The sequence below is a fragment of the Mercenaria mercenaria genome, chromosome 11 (genome assembly GCF_021730395.1).
Source record: "Mercenaria mercenaria strain notata chromosome 11, MADL_Memer_1, whole genome shotgun sequence".
Taxonomy (NCBI): Eukaryota; Metazoa; Mollusca; class Bivalvia; order Venerida; family Veneridae; genus Mercenaria; species Mercenaria mercenaria.
In genome coordinates this window covers 62,417,770-62,435,203 of record NC_069371.1, presented here as the reverse complement: position 1 = coordinate 62,435,203, position 17,434 = coordinate 62,417,770, and the positions used below count along the sequence as shown (strand labels likewise).

At 36.5% G+C, this 17,434-nt stretch overlaps 1 protein-coding gene across 1 annotated transcript in view; it reads left to right on the top strand.

Moving 5' to 3' along the window:
- Positions 1 to 1,057: 1,057 nt before the first annotated feature.
- Positions 1,058 to 17,434, top strand: part of LOC123531742 (uncharacterized) — a 29,949-nt gene continuing 13,572 nt past the window's right edge. The window contains exons 1-6 of the mRNA XM_053518140.1: positions 1,058 to 1,575; positions 1,995 to 2,129; positions 3,644 to 3,700; positions 9,292 to 9,414; positions 11,669 to 13,871; positions 14,418 to 14,493. Coding sequence (XP_053374115.1) covers positions 1,058 to 1,575; positions 1,995 to 2,129; positions 3,644 to 3,700; positions 9,292 to 9,414; positions 11,669 to 13,871; positions 14,418 to 14,493 — 3,112 coding nt within the window. The remainder of the gene's footprint in view (positions 1,576 to 1,994; positions 2,130 to 3,643; positions 3,701 to 9,291; positions 9,415 to 11,668; positions 13,872 to 14,417; positions 14,494 to 17,434) is intronic.

Sequence of the window (17,434 nt, the reverse complement as noted above, 5' to 3'; positions counted from 1 at the left end):
CCATCAAAATTACACAAACATTGACCAAATTATAGACAATTTTATAACGGAAGTATGTTAAAGAGTTTGCACAATGTACAACAAGTGTATGAGAAAGTGCTCGAACACATTCTTACGATATCCTATGGGACTAAATATTTCCCAATTTGGAACATTTACGCGTCAAAATTCCCAATTTTTGAGGTACAGGCTATGTTCCCAAATTATAAGATTAATAAATGGGAGAGCAGTGCCTTTGAATGATGATGACCCTTGCAAGGCAATAATTGCCTGAGAGCGTTAACATTTTCTTCTTCCAGGGCCATTATTACTCAAAGGCACTGCTGTCCCATCTATTTACCTGTTTAATACATTTCCATAAACCCGCCCGCTTAGCTCAGTAGGTAGAGCGTTGGTCTGCGGATCGCGGGGTCGCGAGTTCGATCCTCGAGCGGGGCATATGTTCTCCGTGACTATTTGATAAACGATATTGTGTCTGAAATCATTAATCCTCCGTCTCTGATTCGTGTGGGGAAGTTGGCAGTTACTTGCGGAGAACAGGTTTGTACTGGTACAGAATCCAGGAACACTGGTTAGGTTTACTGCCCGCCGTTACTTGACTGAAATACTGTTGAAAAACGGCGTTAAACCCAAAACAAACAAACATTTCCATGGCTACTAGCATCTGCTGGCATAAGAATTTTCAGCTTTTCATTCAGCTTAATTCCCTTTTGATCAATCAGGGGCATAACTGAAATCCGTTATAAAATTAATAACAATTTTAATTGCGTTAATATTTTAAGCCACTTTCTCGTGCTTCAAATTTCGTGCTATAGTATACACGATGTAACAGCATGTTGGTCTAGAATAAGCATCTTCCAATTCATAATGTTTAACCTGTAAAAACATCATCATGTCATCTGTGTGTTTGTTAAAATCATGTCCCAATGGTCAATCAGCATTGTAGATAATTTTTGAACATGTGGTTAAATGCCCCCACTTTTCAGGGCATTTGTCTCAGAAATTGTCACTAAACATTTCAGCTGGTATGTTCTGCTTTTTAGATACAACCGCCCAAATGGACATTTCATATGAACATGATGAAGATGCAGAAGAATATAGTATTACCATGATTACAGACAAACATAAAAAATTAAAACCTGGAACTAAAAAACAATGTGAAAGCAAGACAGATGAACTAAAAAACAAGAAGCAAGCTCTGCGCATGCAGAAATGCAGAGCTTTGAGAACATTAAAAAAATGTGCAAGTAAATTGGATAAGCAAACAATTGAGCCAGTGGAAATTCTATTTGTAATGAAAGAAGTAAAGAAAAACAGGTTTAAATATTTTGGTACTGGTTCCTTGCTGAAAAAACTAGAAAGTGGAAAAGCTATCATGGATTTGACTGAAAAACACAAAAAATTGAAGATTGAAGAGAAAGAAACCCTTGAAAGTACAGAAGCTTTCACTGAACATGATGAACTGACACCAGGGGAATATCCCTTCAGTTTCAGCACAAGTTTGGCTGAAGATCAAAGAAATATGCTGGCTGAGGTTAAGGTGGAACCTTCATCTTCAACGCCAGTTGCTCTAAGGTATGATAATTCTCAATATTGGACAGTTTGATCAAAATGTAAAGTGTTACCCGATTATTTTTAAGGAAATTAGTAACCCTGTACTGGACTGGCAAGCTGGTGGCCAGCAATTCAATATCTTCTTGTAACTTGTGGATGCTGAAATTTTATAGACCACACTCTTTCATGTCCTATACTCAGTTATAGGCCATTCTAACACTTTACTAGTACGGAGTTTGATCTTCATAGTAACTGTTTTTATGGAACACATGGAATGTACTTCCAGTTTGAGTGTAAAACCTCACTTAAGAATAAGTTCATGGGACCAAATAATAGAAAAGCCCTTTAACATTGCTTAAGGCTATAAAAGATTGTATTTTTAATATTAAGAAAATTGTTGTGACAAAATACAATGTTTTTACTTATTTTACTACTTCCAGCAACAACATGATTAGAAATGAGCCAGCCGAGAGGAACATTGTTCAGAATTTCAGAAGCAGAGATGAAATTTCAGAGTCTGAGTCTGTTCTAGACTCGGAAAGTGATTCAGAGCCTGACTCTGATCTGTCTGAAATGTAAGTGAGAATTATTGCTTATTTTTTATCATGTTAATATTTGTGACACTACGGGTTTTATATCCCAACAAATGCTTGCCTCACCTAACTGCAGACTGGAAAGGGTGCTAATTCAGTTGGTACAGTATTAATATCCAAATCAAAAACCAGTATCAAATCGATATCAAACAAAAACTGTTAAGTCAAATTTTCGCGAGGGATTAATGGCCGCTATATTCGCAAGTGTCACAACATTGCAAAAATATATCCACAATGAAATGTGTCCAAATTGTGCATATTTTATACCGGTCATGCCTCTTTGCTTAAGTTTAACCTTGTGAATTAGTTCTGAAGCACGATTTTCTAAAATAAATGCCTCGCGAAAATATCTGATTTAACAGTACAGGTTCATGCTCCTTTGGTATGTAGTGAAGATCGTTAAATTATACTGGTCATGCTGGTATACTAGTTTTACAAGTCGTGTTTAATGTGCATAATATTATCCTTAGTCACTTCAGTGAATACATATTTAATGCATATGAAATGTTTATACCCAAATAAGCCTCAATTCTGATTCACATAATTATGTTCCTGAAACAATGTGAAATGAGGAATTGTTTACTAGTTAAGATAATGCAGCAAGAACATTAATCTTGGGTTGATGACCAGTTTCCGAAAGTTTAATCTTGGTCATTACATGTGCATATCTAGCGTAGAGATATAAAGACATTTGGTCTGTTTGGGAGATGGATTGTTCTTTACCATTCTTCGCAATGCCGTATCTTCGTTTGATTTAGAAAGCAACAAATTGTTTAAACTACAGCCCTATGCATTTTACAGATATTAGCAGATATTAATACAGACCATGTATTTGATCCTGTTCATCATGTTCATAACTTCTCAGGAGTAAACACAATCAGTCTAAAAAACATTTGAGCCACGCCATGAGAAAACCAACATAGTGGCTTTGCGACCAGCATGGATCCAGACCAGCCTGCGCATCTGCGCAGTCTGATCAGGATCCATGCTGTTCGCTAATGATTTCTCTAATTCAAATAGGCTTTGAAAGCGAACAACATGAATTCTGACCAGACTGCGCGGATCCATTCTTGTCGCAAAGCCACTATGTGGCTTTTCTTATGGCAAGGCTCATTAGCTCGACTATTCGAAGAATAGGGGAGCTATCCTACTCGCCCCAGCGTCGGCGTTAGCGTGGGCGTCATACAAATGTTAAAGTTTGCGTACCACCCCAAATATTTTCAAAGTCCATTGAGATATTGCTTTCATATTTTGCATACTTGTTTACCATCATGATCCCAGTCTGTAAAATGGAGGAGGCAACTCTATCAAGCATTTTGACTGAATTATGGCCCCTTTTCAACTTAGAATAAATGTTAAAGTTTGCGTACCACCCCAAATATTTTCAAAGTCCATTGAGGTATTGCTTTCATATTTTGCTTATATTATACTATCAAGCACTGAGAGTAGTCGAGCACGCTGTCCACTGACAGCTCTTGTTTTGATTTTGTTTGCAGACTTGCCCCTATGGACAGCATGACAGATGATGAAAACCTTCAGTCTTGTCGAAATATGTAAGTAAAATTTTTTTTTTAATTTTACTCTTCTATCTTTTTGTCTTCTTGTCATGTTGGTACTTCAGTACTGACTCTAATTGTACTGGATTCACCAAGAAAGGGTGCAATACCTGACCGCAATGATATGACTGAGATATAGTTTAAAGTGATGTTAAACACCAAAGAAACCAACACTTAATGTTACAATTTTCTCTTCCCAGTTGTTCAGTCATTTCTTGATCTTGTTGATTGATTCTAAACAACTTTTTTGTGCCTTGTTAACTGCACGCTTATAGCATATAGGCTCTTTCGGACATGAAGAATTTGGCTAGTAATTTTCTTGTTAAAGATACATCCTGAGCTTTGCCCAGTGAAGGCAAAAAATTAAATACTTCAATCACATCAATGGCAAGTATACTGATAAAAGTTCATTTCCAAAAAAAGGTCACCTGTTAAAATATAAGAAAACCCTTTTGTATGCAGTAAGGGCTGCATTTTGCTTTAACAGGGTGCATGTACCACGTGACTTTTTCGCTAATCTGGGGTGCCAAAAACATGGCGGATACCTCGGTAAAAGTGACATTTTCTTAAATATCTTTTCGGCAGCCTGTTCAAATAAAAGGAAACATGGATGAGTGCCGTCTCATATGAAAATCCGACACTCGGCTACAAGTTTTTTGTTTCTAAGTCCGTTCGTTTTCTCTAAAAGTGCAACGGCGCAACTGAAGTGAACAAATTTGATGATGTTAAGACGGGGGACATTTTCGCAAATTCAATTGATAAATCCTTTAAAAGGCCGTAAAAGACTTTTTTGCGACACGGATATTTGTACGAGTATTGTCTTGACATATACACTTTAAGAAATTACAAATTAAGAGCCTTCAATAGCTTCCTAGGCCGGATTTATCAAATTGCTAAGCAGGGGTCCGTTTTTCTTGATGCTAAGAAGGGGACGTGATTCAATGACTTGGTTATGGAAGTCTTTTGTATTTCATTAACCCGCTTCATTTAAGTTTTTCCATGTTTATACTGCTTACTATAAGAAAAATCCCGTTGTATGTATGTTAAAATTCAAATGGTCATGACAAATGAAAGCTTTTTACCGACTGTGAACTGTGAAATTTTACCTAAGGTGAAATACTTAATTTGACTGATTTAATGAAAAATTCACCAACTTTCACTCTATGGTGTCGGCCCGGTACAATTTCTCCTTTGCTGTATAGTAAAACAAGCACTTTTGGACATAGATTCAGTGGCGAATTTCACAACAAATTTACAGCATTGAGAGTTCTGTATTTCTGAAGATGAATAATGTCAATAAATCATAAAGAAACACTATCATCAACAATGAACGTCTTTGCTACATACCAAAGTACTCAGTCACTCTTCATGATTTCCAATCCACATCTGTCATGGCCGCCAGTCTGGAACAGTTTTTAATCCTTCCGCACAGAAATGTTGTCCTGGAAAATACACGGACAAAACAACTGTTAAAGACATAGGAAATGACACAAAATGTTTAACAAGTCAAAGCAGAGATGGCTTCAAATCGGGAACTTCAAATTTCAAAGAATTAACTGCTTCCTAGGATACAACGACCCGGAAGTACTTCAATACCTGGGTGACACCCTATCTTAATAGTTTTATTACATTTCCAGGTAGGCTTTGGAAAAATAGTAAGTCTGTTTTTATCGCATTGGTTTTGTCTTCATTGCTTAAGTTAGTTTGCTTCTTTTGGTTTAACTTTCGATAACCTGACATAACCGATCTTTTCAAAATTTCTGTACAGAAATACATAGAAACCATAGTCATCAACTTCAAATAAAAATGGAAGCAATAAGTTTTTGTATCACAGCGATAAAAGATATATTGAAATAAAGGGCAAAAAATAAAGATTACTTCACGAGGTTATAAAATTTTGTTAAATAACGATAAAAATACGTTTTTAATGTTTGAAATTATTTTTCTAAACAAATCTATAGTAAAAAGGTTATCGGGTCCGCGATCCTTGTATATTCAAGGGAGACTACTTTTGCCGAAACTACTGGTCATTGGCCATGCTAGCTGAAACAGGTCTCTAAAGTTCTTACTTTTGCTTTGCTTCTTAAGGCAACCACTGAAATGGTTGAGAATCTGCACAGCAATGTTAATCTCATTTTTTTCTCTTTAGATCATAACTGTGCTGTTTTTATCGCTTTTGTTGGAATGCATATCTGAACTTCAGTTTGAAGTAAATTATCATACTTTCGAATGTTATTTAGATACATGTATTGAATTATCAGTCTTAATTGCCAGTAATTTCTTCACATGTGTTGTGAAATCGTAGTAAATGTTCGAAGGTTAAAGTTTAAAGAACTTTTTTTTAAACCATTGAATTACAACAAAAGAAAACATAATTCAGAGCCAATATTTATCATAAAACACACTACTGGTTTGATAGACGCAGTGATCATTTTGATACTTAATCATACTATAAAGGGGTCGACCGCCTCAATTGTCGAGTTGTAAGATCTCTTTCACAGACGACCATGATTCGAAGCCCGAAACCGACTATGTCTCTTATGAAAGAAAGTGGACATTTCTTTTAAGAATATTTGAGTATGGTGCCGGTTCTTCCCAGGAACAATGGTTCGATAAACTGATCACAATACAACTGGCATTAAATTTCATAAAATGGAAAGTAAATAAAGACAAATAAGTTGTGAGTAAGGTAAAATTATTTATGAATGCACGCAAAAACGTTAACACTGTCAAGTTTCTCAGTACGTTGTTGCAAAAAAATAATTACACAGAAAAAGAATTAAAGCCTTCATGTATATTAGTCGATCTGCAAAAAAGATGAGCGTATACATCGCAGGCCAGTACTTCATTCAAACGACTGCTCAGTAAAATGATATTCTGTGGGTTGTATAGGCTATTCGTCGTATTCGATACAACAAAATGGGAAGTTGGACACCGATGCATACTGTATGGGAATGATTAAGGGTCATTGAAACACAGGACCAAAATATCCACCATTTACGGTCTCCTGCAAACCATGTCATATCAGCTGTGAAAGATGTAAAGTAATCCACATTATAGTCAAAACAATTTCTAGAAGTTAAAAGGAGATGGACAAAATGAGCAATGCTTAATATATGCCAATGTAAGGTCGTAATATACTAGTAATACATGTAATATTATAATATACATTGTACTAGTAATAATATTATTAGTCTCACCGGGAAAGACCGATTGCCGCAGTTATAAGATCAGTGATTTCTATCGCCTCTTTCTGGAAATAAAGCCACGCAGAAGGCTTTTTCTGGACTTATATGTCTTTCCACATTCCTGGCACACAAATGTCTGAAATGTAAATTTATGCACTTCAGTACTACATTGATAATAATATTTCATATTTTTTAAACCAAAAAGGACATTCCGAACAAAATGTCTTAAAATAAGAGATCTGGAAATAACATATACATTTTATGACCAACGAAACCAGTACAATTTCCGATTTCTTTTTACATCTGTTACTGACGCTAATGTCAGATGCGCAAATGTATTTCATTCAGCCGAAAAAAAGAATTCAAAGTTAACGCGACTGAAATAGAATTAAATACAAACTGTTGATTTTTCAAAAACTTAACAGTATTTGTTACAAAGGTTACACATGCCATTTTAGTCGACCTAGAAATGTAATACATAAATGGAAAGTTGGTGCATTTTCAATAAAATCAGTCAAATTAAGTACTAAGTAGTTCACCTTAGGTAAAATTTCACATTTTACACTCGGCGAAAAGCTTTCATGTCATAACCATTTGAATTCTACTACAAATATAACGAAATTTTTCTTACAGTAAGCAGTGTAAACATCGGGAAAACTTAAATGAAGTAGATAGACTTTTAATCACAAATCTTTAAATCAAGCCCCCGTCTTAGCATTAAGAAAAACGGACCCCGCTTAGCAACTTGATAAATCCGGTCTCGGAAGCTATTGAAGGCTCTTAATTTGTAATTTCTTAAAGTGTATATGTCAAGACAATACTCGTACAAATATCCGTGTCGCAAAATAGCCTTTTACGGTCTCTTAAAGGGTTTATTTATTGAATTTGCGAAAATGTCCCCCGTCTTAACATCATCAAATTTGTTCACTTCGGTTGCGCGGTTGCACTTTTAGAGAAAACGAACGGACTTTGAGACAGAAAACTTGTAGCCGAGTGTCGGATTTTCATATGAGACGGCACTCATCTATGTTTCCTTTTATTTGAACAGGTTGCTGAAAAGATATTTAAGAAAATGTTACCTTTATCGAGCAGTCCGCCATGTTTTTGGCACCCCAGATTAGCGAAAAAGTCACGTGGTACATGCACCCTGTTTAAGTGCTTGAAAGTATTTCAGAATTTTTGTCTGGTATAATCTGGATTATTATTTATCTGAGTCATGTGGGGTTAAAAACTAGGACACATTGTCCAAGTACTTATGGAGGACCATATTGGCCCTCTTGTTTTAACACATTGTCCCAGTACTTACGGAGGGCACTGTTTTTGTCGAGCCTGCTTGCGGAAGCGAAGACATAGTTGTCCAAATGGCTGTTCAATGTAATTGCGTCCGTGTGTCCATCCCTCTGGATTTGTTTGTCTGGACCATAACTTTGGCATGCATGTTGCAGTCTCGTTTATATTTGGTATGAATGTTAACTTTAGTGAGACAGAGTGTCATACGCAAACCGCAGCTTTCTGTCTCAAAGGTCAAGGTCAAACTTGGAGGTCAAAGTTTAAATTCAATAATGACTTTGTCCGGAGCTTTTCTTCTTCATGAATGGAGGGATTTTGATGTTACTTGGCACAAATGTTCACAACTATGTGACAGAGTGTCTTGCACAAGAACCAGGACCCTAGGTCTAAGGTCATGGTCACACTTAGAGGTCAAAGGTCAGATACAAGAATGACTTTGTCCGGAGCATTTCTTTTTCATGCATGGAGGGATTTTGATGTTACTTGGCACAATTGTTCACGATCATGAGATGGAGTGTTATGTGCAAGAACCTAGAATTACTTCCCTTTGTTGTTACTATAAATAGCTTATATTGTAACTTTTTTATTACTAGACATAGGGAAAAATCAAGACCACTTTTCTGTAGTACAATATGCATGTTACATCCAATTTTGAAGTGTATTTTGACCTATCTCTACTGGTAAGGATTTTATGTGGACTTAGATTTTTTTTAAAGATTTACTTCCCTTTGTTGTTACTATAAATAACTTATATTGTAACTTTTTGCAGTCATTTTTTATTTGGTGTAAATGTTTGCCTCAATGAGACAGGGTGTCATGTGCAACTCCTAGTCCTTTTGACAGCCGGCGGGCTCGACATGTTGCCTGTGGGCATCTAGTTAGGTTAAAGTGTCACGTTATTGTGGGTTACACTTGTGACAAACACTTTCGACAAATTTGACATGTTATCCTAATTTTGGTAGCTTTAAAGCTATCACAGTGAAAGTTTGCACTATTATAAAGATGATTGAAACACATTGTTTGATACAAAAACTATTGCACTACATGTTGCTGTAATTCATTTATCTGTAATATGAAAGAAAAATCTGCATTTGTTTCAACCACCAATAGGAAACGAGGGAGAGGTAGAGCTAGAGCCAAAGGTGGTCACATCAGAGGTGCTCGCAGCAGAGGTGGTGGAGGTCAGAGGCGTGGTAGTGGAAGGGGAAAAACCAAGTATTTGCCAAAAATTAAGTAAGGGCTTTCTTTCTATTCCATGATGAGGTTACTGGCAAGTTATAGCTGCACAATCATTACAATAAAATGGATTTAATCATTTCCAATTTATAAGTCCTAAACATACAAAAACAAGAGGACCAAATGGTCCTATAGCTCACTCAATAAAACATGGGTACATAATTTTGATGATAATTATCTGACCAGGCTGACAAAGTTGCATTTAGATCTGATCAAAATTATGACCTCTAGCATGTATAGGGTGTTAACAAACAAAATGTGGAATATCTTTGCACAGGTGAACTAAAACACATTAACCAAATTTAAAAATGAATCTGGAAACTGTTCACTGTAAGCATTGTTACACATTCAGTCAGTAGTGTAACTGTTTTAAGGTATACCCAATTTAAGTTATTGTCCTTACTTTGAGAGCAGCAAAAATACTTTTTGTAATAACGTACCCGAGTTAACTATATTTTTTAACTAACAAAGGTTAAAAGTACTTGAATTATGTTGAAAAAGTACTGGTACCTGAAATAGGTGATAAATATGGGACAGCCAAAATACTATTATTTGCTACCCCTAAAGCTTAGGTGAATTACAGTAACTCAAATAGGTTATAAATATAACTTAAAACAGTTATAACAGTTACTGACGTGACTAATGTATATGAGCCGCACCAGAAAATCATCAGTAGTGTCTTTGCGACCAGCATGGATCCAGACCAGCCTGTGCATATGCACAGACTGTTCAGGATCCATGCTGTTCGCTTTCAAAGCCTATTGCAATTAAAAAAACCCTTAACGAACAGCATGGATCCTGACTAGACTGCGTGGGTGCGCATGCTGGTCGCAAAGCGGCTATGTTGGTTTTCCCATGGCGTGGCTCATATATACTTCCACTTGTCGCTTTGCATGTAAAATTTTCTTCATGTTCTTATGCTTCTGCATTTTTATAGCTCTTTGAAATCATTGGCTAGCTTTTTTGACTCGGAAAATTTGGTTGAAATTTGGTTTAAAGTTAGCTTGCTGTATCTTAATGTCTACTTTTACTCATCATCAAATGTATGTTGTATTGTTTTTCACAGGAGCAAATCTCAGCAAACAAGTAAAATTCTCACACAGTCTGTGATCAAAATTTGAAATCAACAAAATTTTATGACATAGTCACACGTTAAATTGTAATAAATTGTAATGAAAAAAACTCAGTTACAATGTACGTAAGTCTTGTCTTACTGTAATACAAGTTATGGCCCTTGTTAACGTTAGAAATAATTGATTAATCAAGTGCTTTGTTTTGCTGAAAGCTTTGCTGTAGCTTCTGAACTTTGTTCAGGGACCTAATGACCCAGCATTCCTGTATCCTGCCGAGGGTTGATTTAATGTGTCAGGGCACACTGCCTAGTGAGTTCCACAACCCAAACGGCTACTTACGTGAAACATTGCCCTGACACTGACCCTCACTCTTATGTCTATGACACTGTAACTATATCATTTTTGATTACCAGATAATACATGAATGTGAAATATTTTAATTGTAATAAGCAATGTATAAACCATGAATAAAGCATCAATATAGATATAGAACAGAAAACAGTGGTAATGTAGCAGGTCACATGTAATATATATGCAATACAACACAAAATCTAGCATGTAGTGGGAGAGGAAAGTTATACATTAATTAGTATGTTTATGCCTAGACATGGCAACTGTCATGTAGAAAAGTACTTTATTAACTTTCAAACAATAGTTCTAAGTTAAACATACTTTAGCATTATTAATATAAAATGTTTGAGAATATATTTTAAGTACAATGTATTATTAAGTATTACATGTGTCTTTATATATAAGCTGGTCAACAGTTTGTGCTATAGACCAGTCTGTAGTTCAAGACTAAATTTTGTTGGGCTGAAGTTAAAACTTGAAGAAAAGAGAATAGGTATGAAAATTTATTCCTGATGTCATGAAAGAAAACACTAACTGAATGGCTTGCTTGTCACGAACAAAACTATGAGCAAGTCATTCAATAAATGTGTAATATATAAAATATTATTCCTAGTAGAAAGCTAAAAGTACAACCAGCATGGATCCGGACCAGCCTGCGCATTCGTGCAGTCTTGTCAGGATCTGTGCTGTTCGCTTTTGAAGATGAGAAATTGTTAACGAACAGCATGGATCCTGACCAGCCTGCTGGATCCATGTTAGTCGCAAACGCATTGTGTTGGTTTTCTTATGGTGTAGCTCAAGTGTTAATTGATTATTTTTGTATACAGGTTCACCATGGGTCATAGACGAAAATATAATCATACTTTAGGACCGGTAACATCAGAGACAAATGCAGCGCAGGATCTTATGCCATTTGCATGTGGACTGTGTGAAGAGACATTCAACAGTATGAAGAATTTTTATGAACATTTTGCAGTACATAAGGAAGTTACAAACAAGTATTTTCACCTCTGTAGACCAGGTGCATTTCACATTGACACAGATGAAACCAGTCCATTTGTATGTGATTCTTGTTTTGTGGCATTTCCAACCATTTGCCAGCTGCACATACATATTGAAAATAATCCACAAGTAGAAGAATACAAAATTGTTATGGAAAACAGGAGAGCATATCCAACACCTTTTGTCTGCAATAATGCAACACCAAAGAGTTCTGGTGTAAACATTGAGGACATTAAAGAAGAAACCTGTTTTGTTAAGTTAGAAGATTGTCTACAAGACGTAAATGAATCATCAACTGTTACGGTTGATTCGTATTTGCTTGAATGCAATGAGAAAAAGGACAATGATGATGATGATGATACTGTAGGTGATGACTTTGAAAATACTGATTCAGAACAGGTGGTCGATATTCGAATCAAGGTTGAAAGTGAAAATGTAGAAGCCCCACAGATGGACAATACAAAAAGCATTGAAAGAAAACATGAAATGGTACCGACAGTGAATGAAAATGAGGATGAGAAAAGTGGTGTCATATTTAATATAGAAAACGTTATTGGAAACGTAACACCAGACTTAGACATTTTTACAGAGAGTGAAAAACCACAAAACCAAAATATGGAGAATTGTATAGTGTCAGTTGATAGTTTGGAGTCAATCAAACAGGAGCAAAATGGAAAACAGACAATAGGCATGGATAAGCAACTGTCTGAAACAGCAAATGAAGGACCTGTTGGTATAATTGTTGCTACAAAAGAGGAAGTTCTTGAAAATATGAAACAGAGTATGGGTAACATAGTGAAGAAAACATACCGTTCCAGGTCAACTAGTAATAAAAGGAATTACCCCAGGAAACACTGTGAGATTTGCTCAAAGAACGTATTACATTCAGAATATGAGTCTCATATGAAAACCGAACATTTACAAGGCGAGGAAGTAGAGATGCAAAAAGACAATGTGGATGAAGATATGTCTGGTATAAGACCGAGAAGGAAAAGAAATATCAATTTTGTACAGTATGCTGACAGCGATGTTGATTCAGGGGATGAAGACAAAGGAACTGTTGAGGAACAGAAAAAAGAACTGGAAAGAAGATTAATGCAGAAAAAAGCAAATAATATACCTAAAAAGAGAAAGGAGAGTGAGGGTTTTGAAGAAAGTGCTTTTGAAGTTTCAGGATCAGAAAAAAATGAAACAGATATAGCTACAGATAATGTGTCTCCAAAATCAGAATTAGATATTGTGTTTGAGAATGCAATAGAGGAATTAATAATGGGAAAGAAAAACACACAATTTAATATTTTTGGAATGACGTTTTTACTAACTCCACAAAGGTTAATGCTCTTTTGCCGTGTGTGCGGTTTGAAGTATGAAATAGGGAGATACAAGTCTCACCTAAGAGAAAATCATAAGTCACAATATAGAGCTGATAAGGAAGTCCTCGAACAAATAGAGTTAGTGAAACAAAAGAGCAAAAAGGTAAAAATCAAACGATTTCAGAAAAAAGGAAATGAAGATGTAAAAGAGGAAGAAAACTTAGATGAACATACAAAAGCGAAAAGAGCAAGAAATGAGCGGGAAAGTTTCCTCAGAAATGAAATCTATAGAGAATCCATTGACTATGATTGGGACTTAGTACCAAAACGAAAGAAAAAGAAACAGATAATATCTGGACAATATTACGAGGCTTGTAAAATATGTGGGCTAAGAGTTAGGAGACATCTTCTTCAAAATCACTTGGCACAACACAATACAGAAGAGGGAAAGAAAAAATACAGTCCTGAAAACTTAATTCAGTGCAAAAAGTGCACCAGAGTATGTTTAAAGTCATCGTTTGTAAGTCACACATGCCACAAAGATCTACTGATGCAGAAGAGAAGAGAAGAAAGACCAAAGAGGAGGAAAGGTAGAAAAAAGATAATGGAAGTGTTCAGCGATGTGAACTTTGGAGAGGAGCCGACAAAGAAGATTCTTCCGGCTTCTATGATTTGTGAGGTGTGTGGTAAAATGATAGAAAGAGGACAAATAAAGGTATGATTTATGTATATATTTCACTTATTAATTGCTTGTACTTAGACTTTAATCAGTGGAAAGAATGTTTGACATAACATGCATTTTCTTCTTTCAAAAAGTAAAGTCTGGGGTTTACACTACTGGTTTCTTTTTGGTAGACTCGCAGCTCTCCCAGATACAGAATGGTGTGAACTGAAAGATATTTAAAAATGTAATATTTTAATATTAATTTAAAAATAAAAGTGGAATTATGCGCATTTTCATGTAAAAAACCAGCTGAAGTAGATGTGTATGAAAATTATGTCACACATATCAACGTGTTGGGACAGGACTCCTGTATTACAGTATGTAAAAAGGGTGGAGGAAATTATAGATTTAACCAGGTAAACCCAATATATCAATATCTTCCTGTTACATGGCAAGTACGACCATTCATACTGATGTGGCTCTACTATTGCACAACAGTAGAACACTATATTACAAGTATTAGATTCTTCTGCCTACATTCACTTGTGGTCAGGCTGTTTGTGTTAGGGGCAAACTCGTTCCATTCTTACATTTCAGAGTCATATGAAAGATGTACATTTTGAAGAAGGGACATACCCTTGTGAGAAATGTGACAAGATATTTATCACACCAGGTAATGTAATTAAAGTATATTGTTGTACTTTTTCATGCCCTGGATGTCAAAGACCTTGGAGACATATAGTGTTTCCAACTGTCTGACTGTCAGTCCATCCATCAGTCATACTTCTTGTGTACTCAGCTCCTCATATGTTTGACCACTTAGCTCTGTAATGAGAGGGCAGATCTATAGGTGAAAAGGTCATAAGTTTGATCCCTGGGAGAGGCATATGTTGTCTTTTAAGATTAATAAAAGACGTTGTGTAAAACAATCATTCAACCTCCACCTCTGATTCATGTGGGGAAGTTTGCAGTTACTTGTGGAAAAAAGGTTAGCACTTGTACAGAATCCTTAAACACTGATCAGGTTAACTGTGTGCAGTAGCATGACTGAAATAATGAGGAAAAATGGCACTAAACCCAAATGAAAACATGAAGTAGACATAACCTGATCACAGTGCAGAGTATCAGAGCTATTTTTAGCTCACCTGTCACAAAGTGACAAGGTGAGCTTTTGTGATCGCGCGGCGTCCGTCGTCCGTCCGTCCGTGCGTGCGTGCGTGCGTCCGTAATCTTTTGCTTGTGACCACTCTAGAGGTCACATTTTTCATGGGATCTTTATGAAAGTTGGTCAGAATGTTCACCTTGATGATATCTAGGTCAAGTTCGAAACTGGGTCACGTGCCATCAAAAACTAGGTCAGTAGGTCTAAAAATAGAAAAACCTTGTGACCTCTCTAGAGGCCATATATTTCACAAGATCTTCATGAAAATTGGTCAGAATGTTAAGCTTGATGAAATCTAGGTCAAGTTCGAAACTGGGTCACATGGGGTCAAAAACTAGGTCAGTAGGTCTAAAAATAGGAAAACCTTGTGAGCTCTCTAGAGGCCATATTTTTCAAGAGATCTTCATGAATATTGGTCAGAATGTTCACCTTGATGATATCTAGGTCAAGTTCGAAACTGGGTCATGTGGGGTCAAAAACTAGGTCATTAGGTCTAAAAATAGAAAAACCTTGTGACCTCTCTAGAGGCCATATTTCTCAATGGATCTTCATGAAAATTGGTCAGAATGTTCAGCTTGATGATATCTAGGTCAAGTTTGAAACTGGGTCACGTGGGGGTAAAAACTAGGTCAGTAGATCTTAAAATAGAAAAACCTTGTGACCTCTCTGGAGGCCATATCTTTCATGAGATCTTCATGAATATTGGTCAGAATGTTCACCTTGATGATATCTAGGTCAAGTTCGATACTGGGTCATGTGGGATCAAAAACTAGGTCAGTAGGTCTTAAAATAGAAAAACCTTGTGACCTCTCTAGAGGCCATATTTCTCAATGGATCTTCATGAAAATTGGTCAGAATGTTCAGCTTGATGATATCTAGGCCAAGTTCGAAACTGGGTCACGTGCGGTCAAAAACTAGGTCAGTAGGTTCTAAAAATAGAAAAACCTTGTGACCTCTCTAGAGGCCATATTTTTCAATGGATCTTCAGGAAAATTGGTCAGAATGTTCACCTTGATGATATCTAGATCAAGTTCGAAACTGGGTCACGTGGGGTTAAGAACTAGGTCAGTAGATCTAAAAATAGAAAAACCTTGTGACCTCTCTAGAGGCCATATTTTTTATGAGATCTTCATGAATATTGGTCAGAATGTTCACCTTGATGATATCTAGGTCAAGTTCGAAACTGGGTCACGTGGGGTCAAGAACTAGGTCAGTAGGTCTGAAAATAGAAAAACCTTGTGACCTCTCTAGAGGCCATATTTCTCAATGGATCTTCATGAAAACTGGTGAGAATGTTCAGCTTGATGATATCTAGGTCAGGTTTGTAACTGGGTCATGTGCGGTCAAAAACTAGGTCAGTAGGTCGAAAAATAGAAAAACCTTGTGACCTCTCTAGAGGCCATATTTTTCACGAGATCTTCATGAAAATTGGTGAGAATGTTTGCCTTGATGATATCTAGGTCAAGTTTAAAAGTGAATCACGTGCCTTCAAAAACTAGGTCATTAGGTCAAATAATAGAAAAACCTTGTGACCTCTCTAGAGGCCATATTTTTCAATGGATCTTCATGAAAATTGGTCAGAATTTTTTATCTTGATGATATCTAGGTCACATGTGCTCAAAAACTAGGTCACTATGTCAAATAATAGAAATAACGACGTCATACTCAGTTCAACACTGGGTCATGTGGGGAAAGGTGAGCGATTCAGGACCATCATGGTCCTCTTGTTTTTATAGAGTTAAAGCCCTTTCAAGACTTCTAAATGTTACAACTGCATTAAAATATTGTGTACTCAAAACCTTATATTGTTCCCATCCAGTTGAAATTTATAAAAAATGGTATATATCATCAACTTGAAGTTACAGGCTTTCATGTTTGATTGTATTTTCTGGAGATATGGCCCTGTTGAAACATTATTTATTATTCTGACATCATGCTGGTTTTACTTCCTGTTTGTGTAGAGAAAATGTTTGCTTTACTCAAATTTTCTCTGAAGGTCTCATCTGGAGATTGTGTACATTATTTGCAAACATTTGAGCCGTGCCATGAGAAAACCAACATAGTGGGTTTGCGACCAGCATGGATCCAGACCAGCCTGCGCATCCGCGCAGTCTGGTCAGGCTCCATGCTGTTCGCTTTTAAAGCCTATTGGAATTGGAGAAACTGTTAGCGAACAGCATGGAGCCTGACCAGACTGCGCGGATGCGCAGGCTGGTCTGGATCCATGCTGGTCGCATACCCACTATGTTGGTTTTCCCATGGCATGGCACATTTCATGTTTAACAACAATGTATGCTCAGATTAAGTCCATGCTTTGTTGTACCCCCCGAACAACCAAGTTGTAAGTGGGGGGTATACTGGTTTCAGGTTGTCCGTCTGTCTGTCTGTCCGTAGACACAATCTTGTGTGCACCATCTCTCCTCATCCTCTTGACACAATTTAATGAAACTTC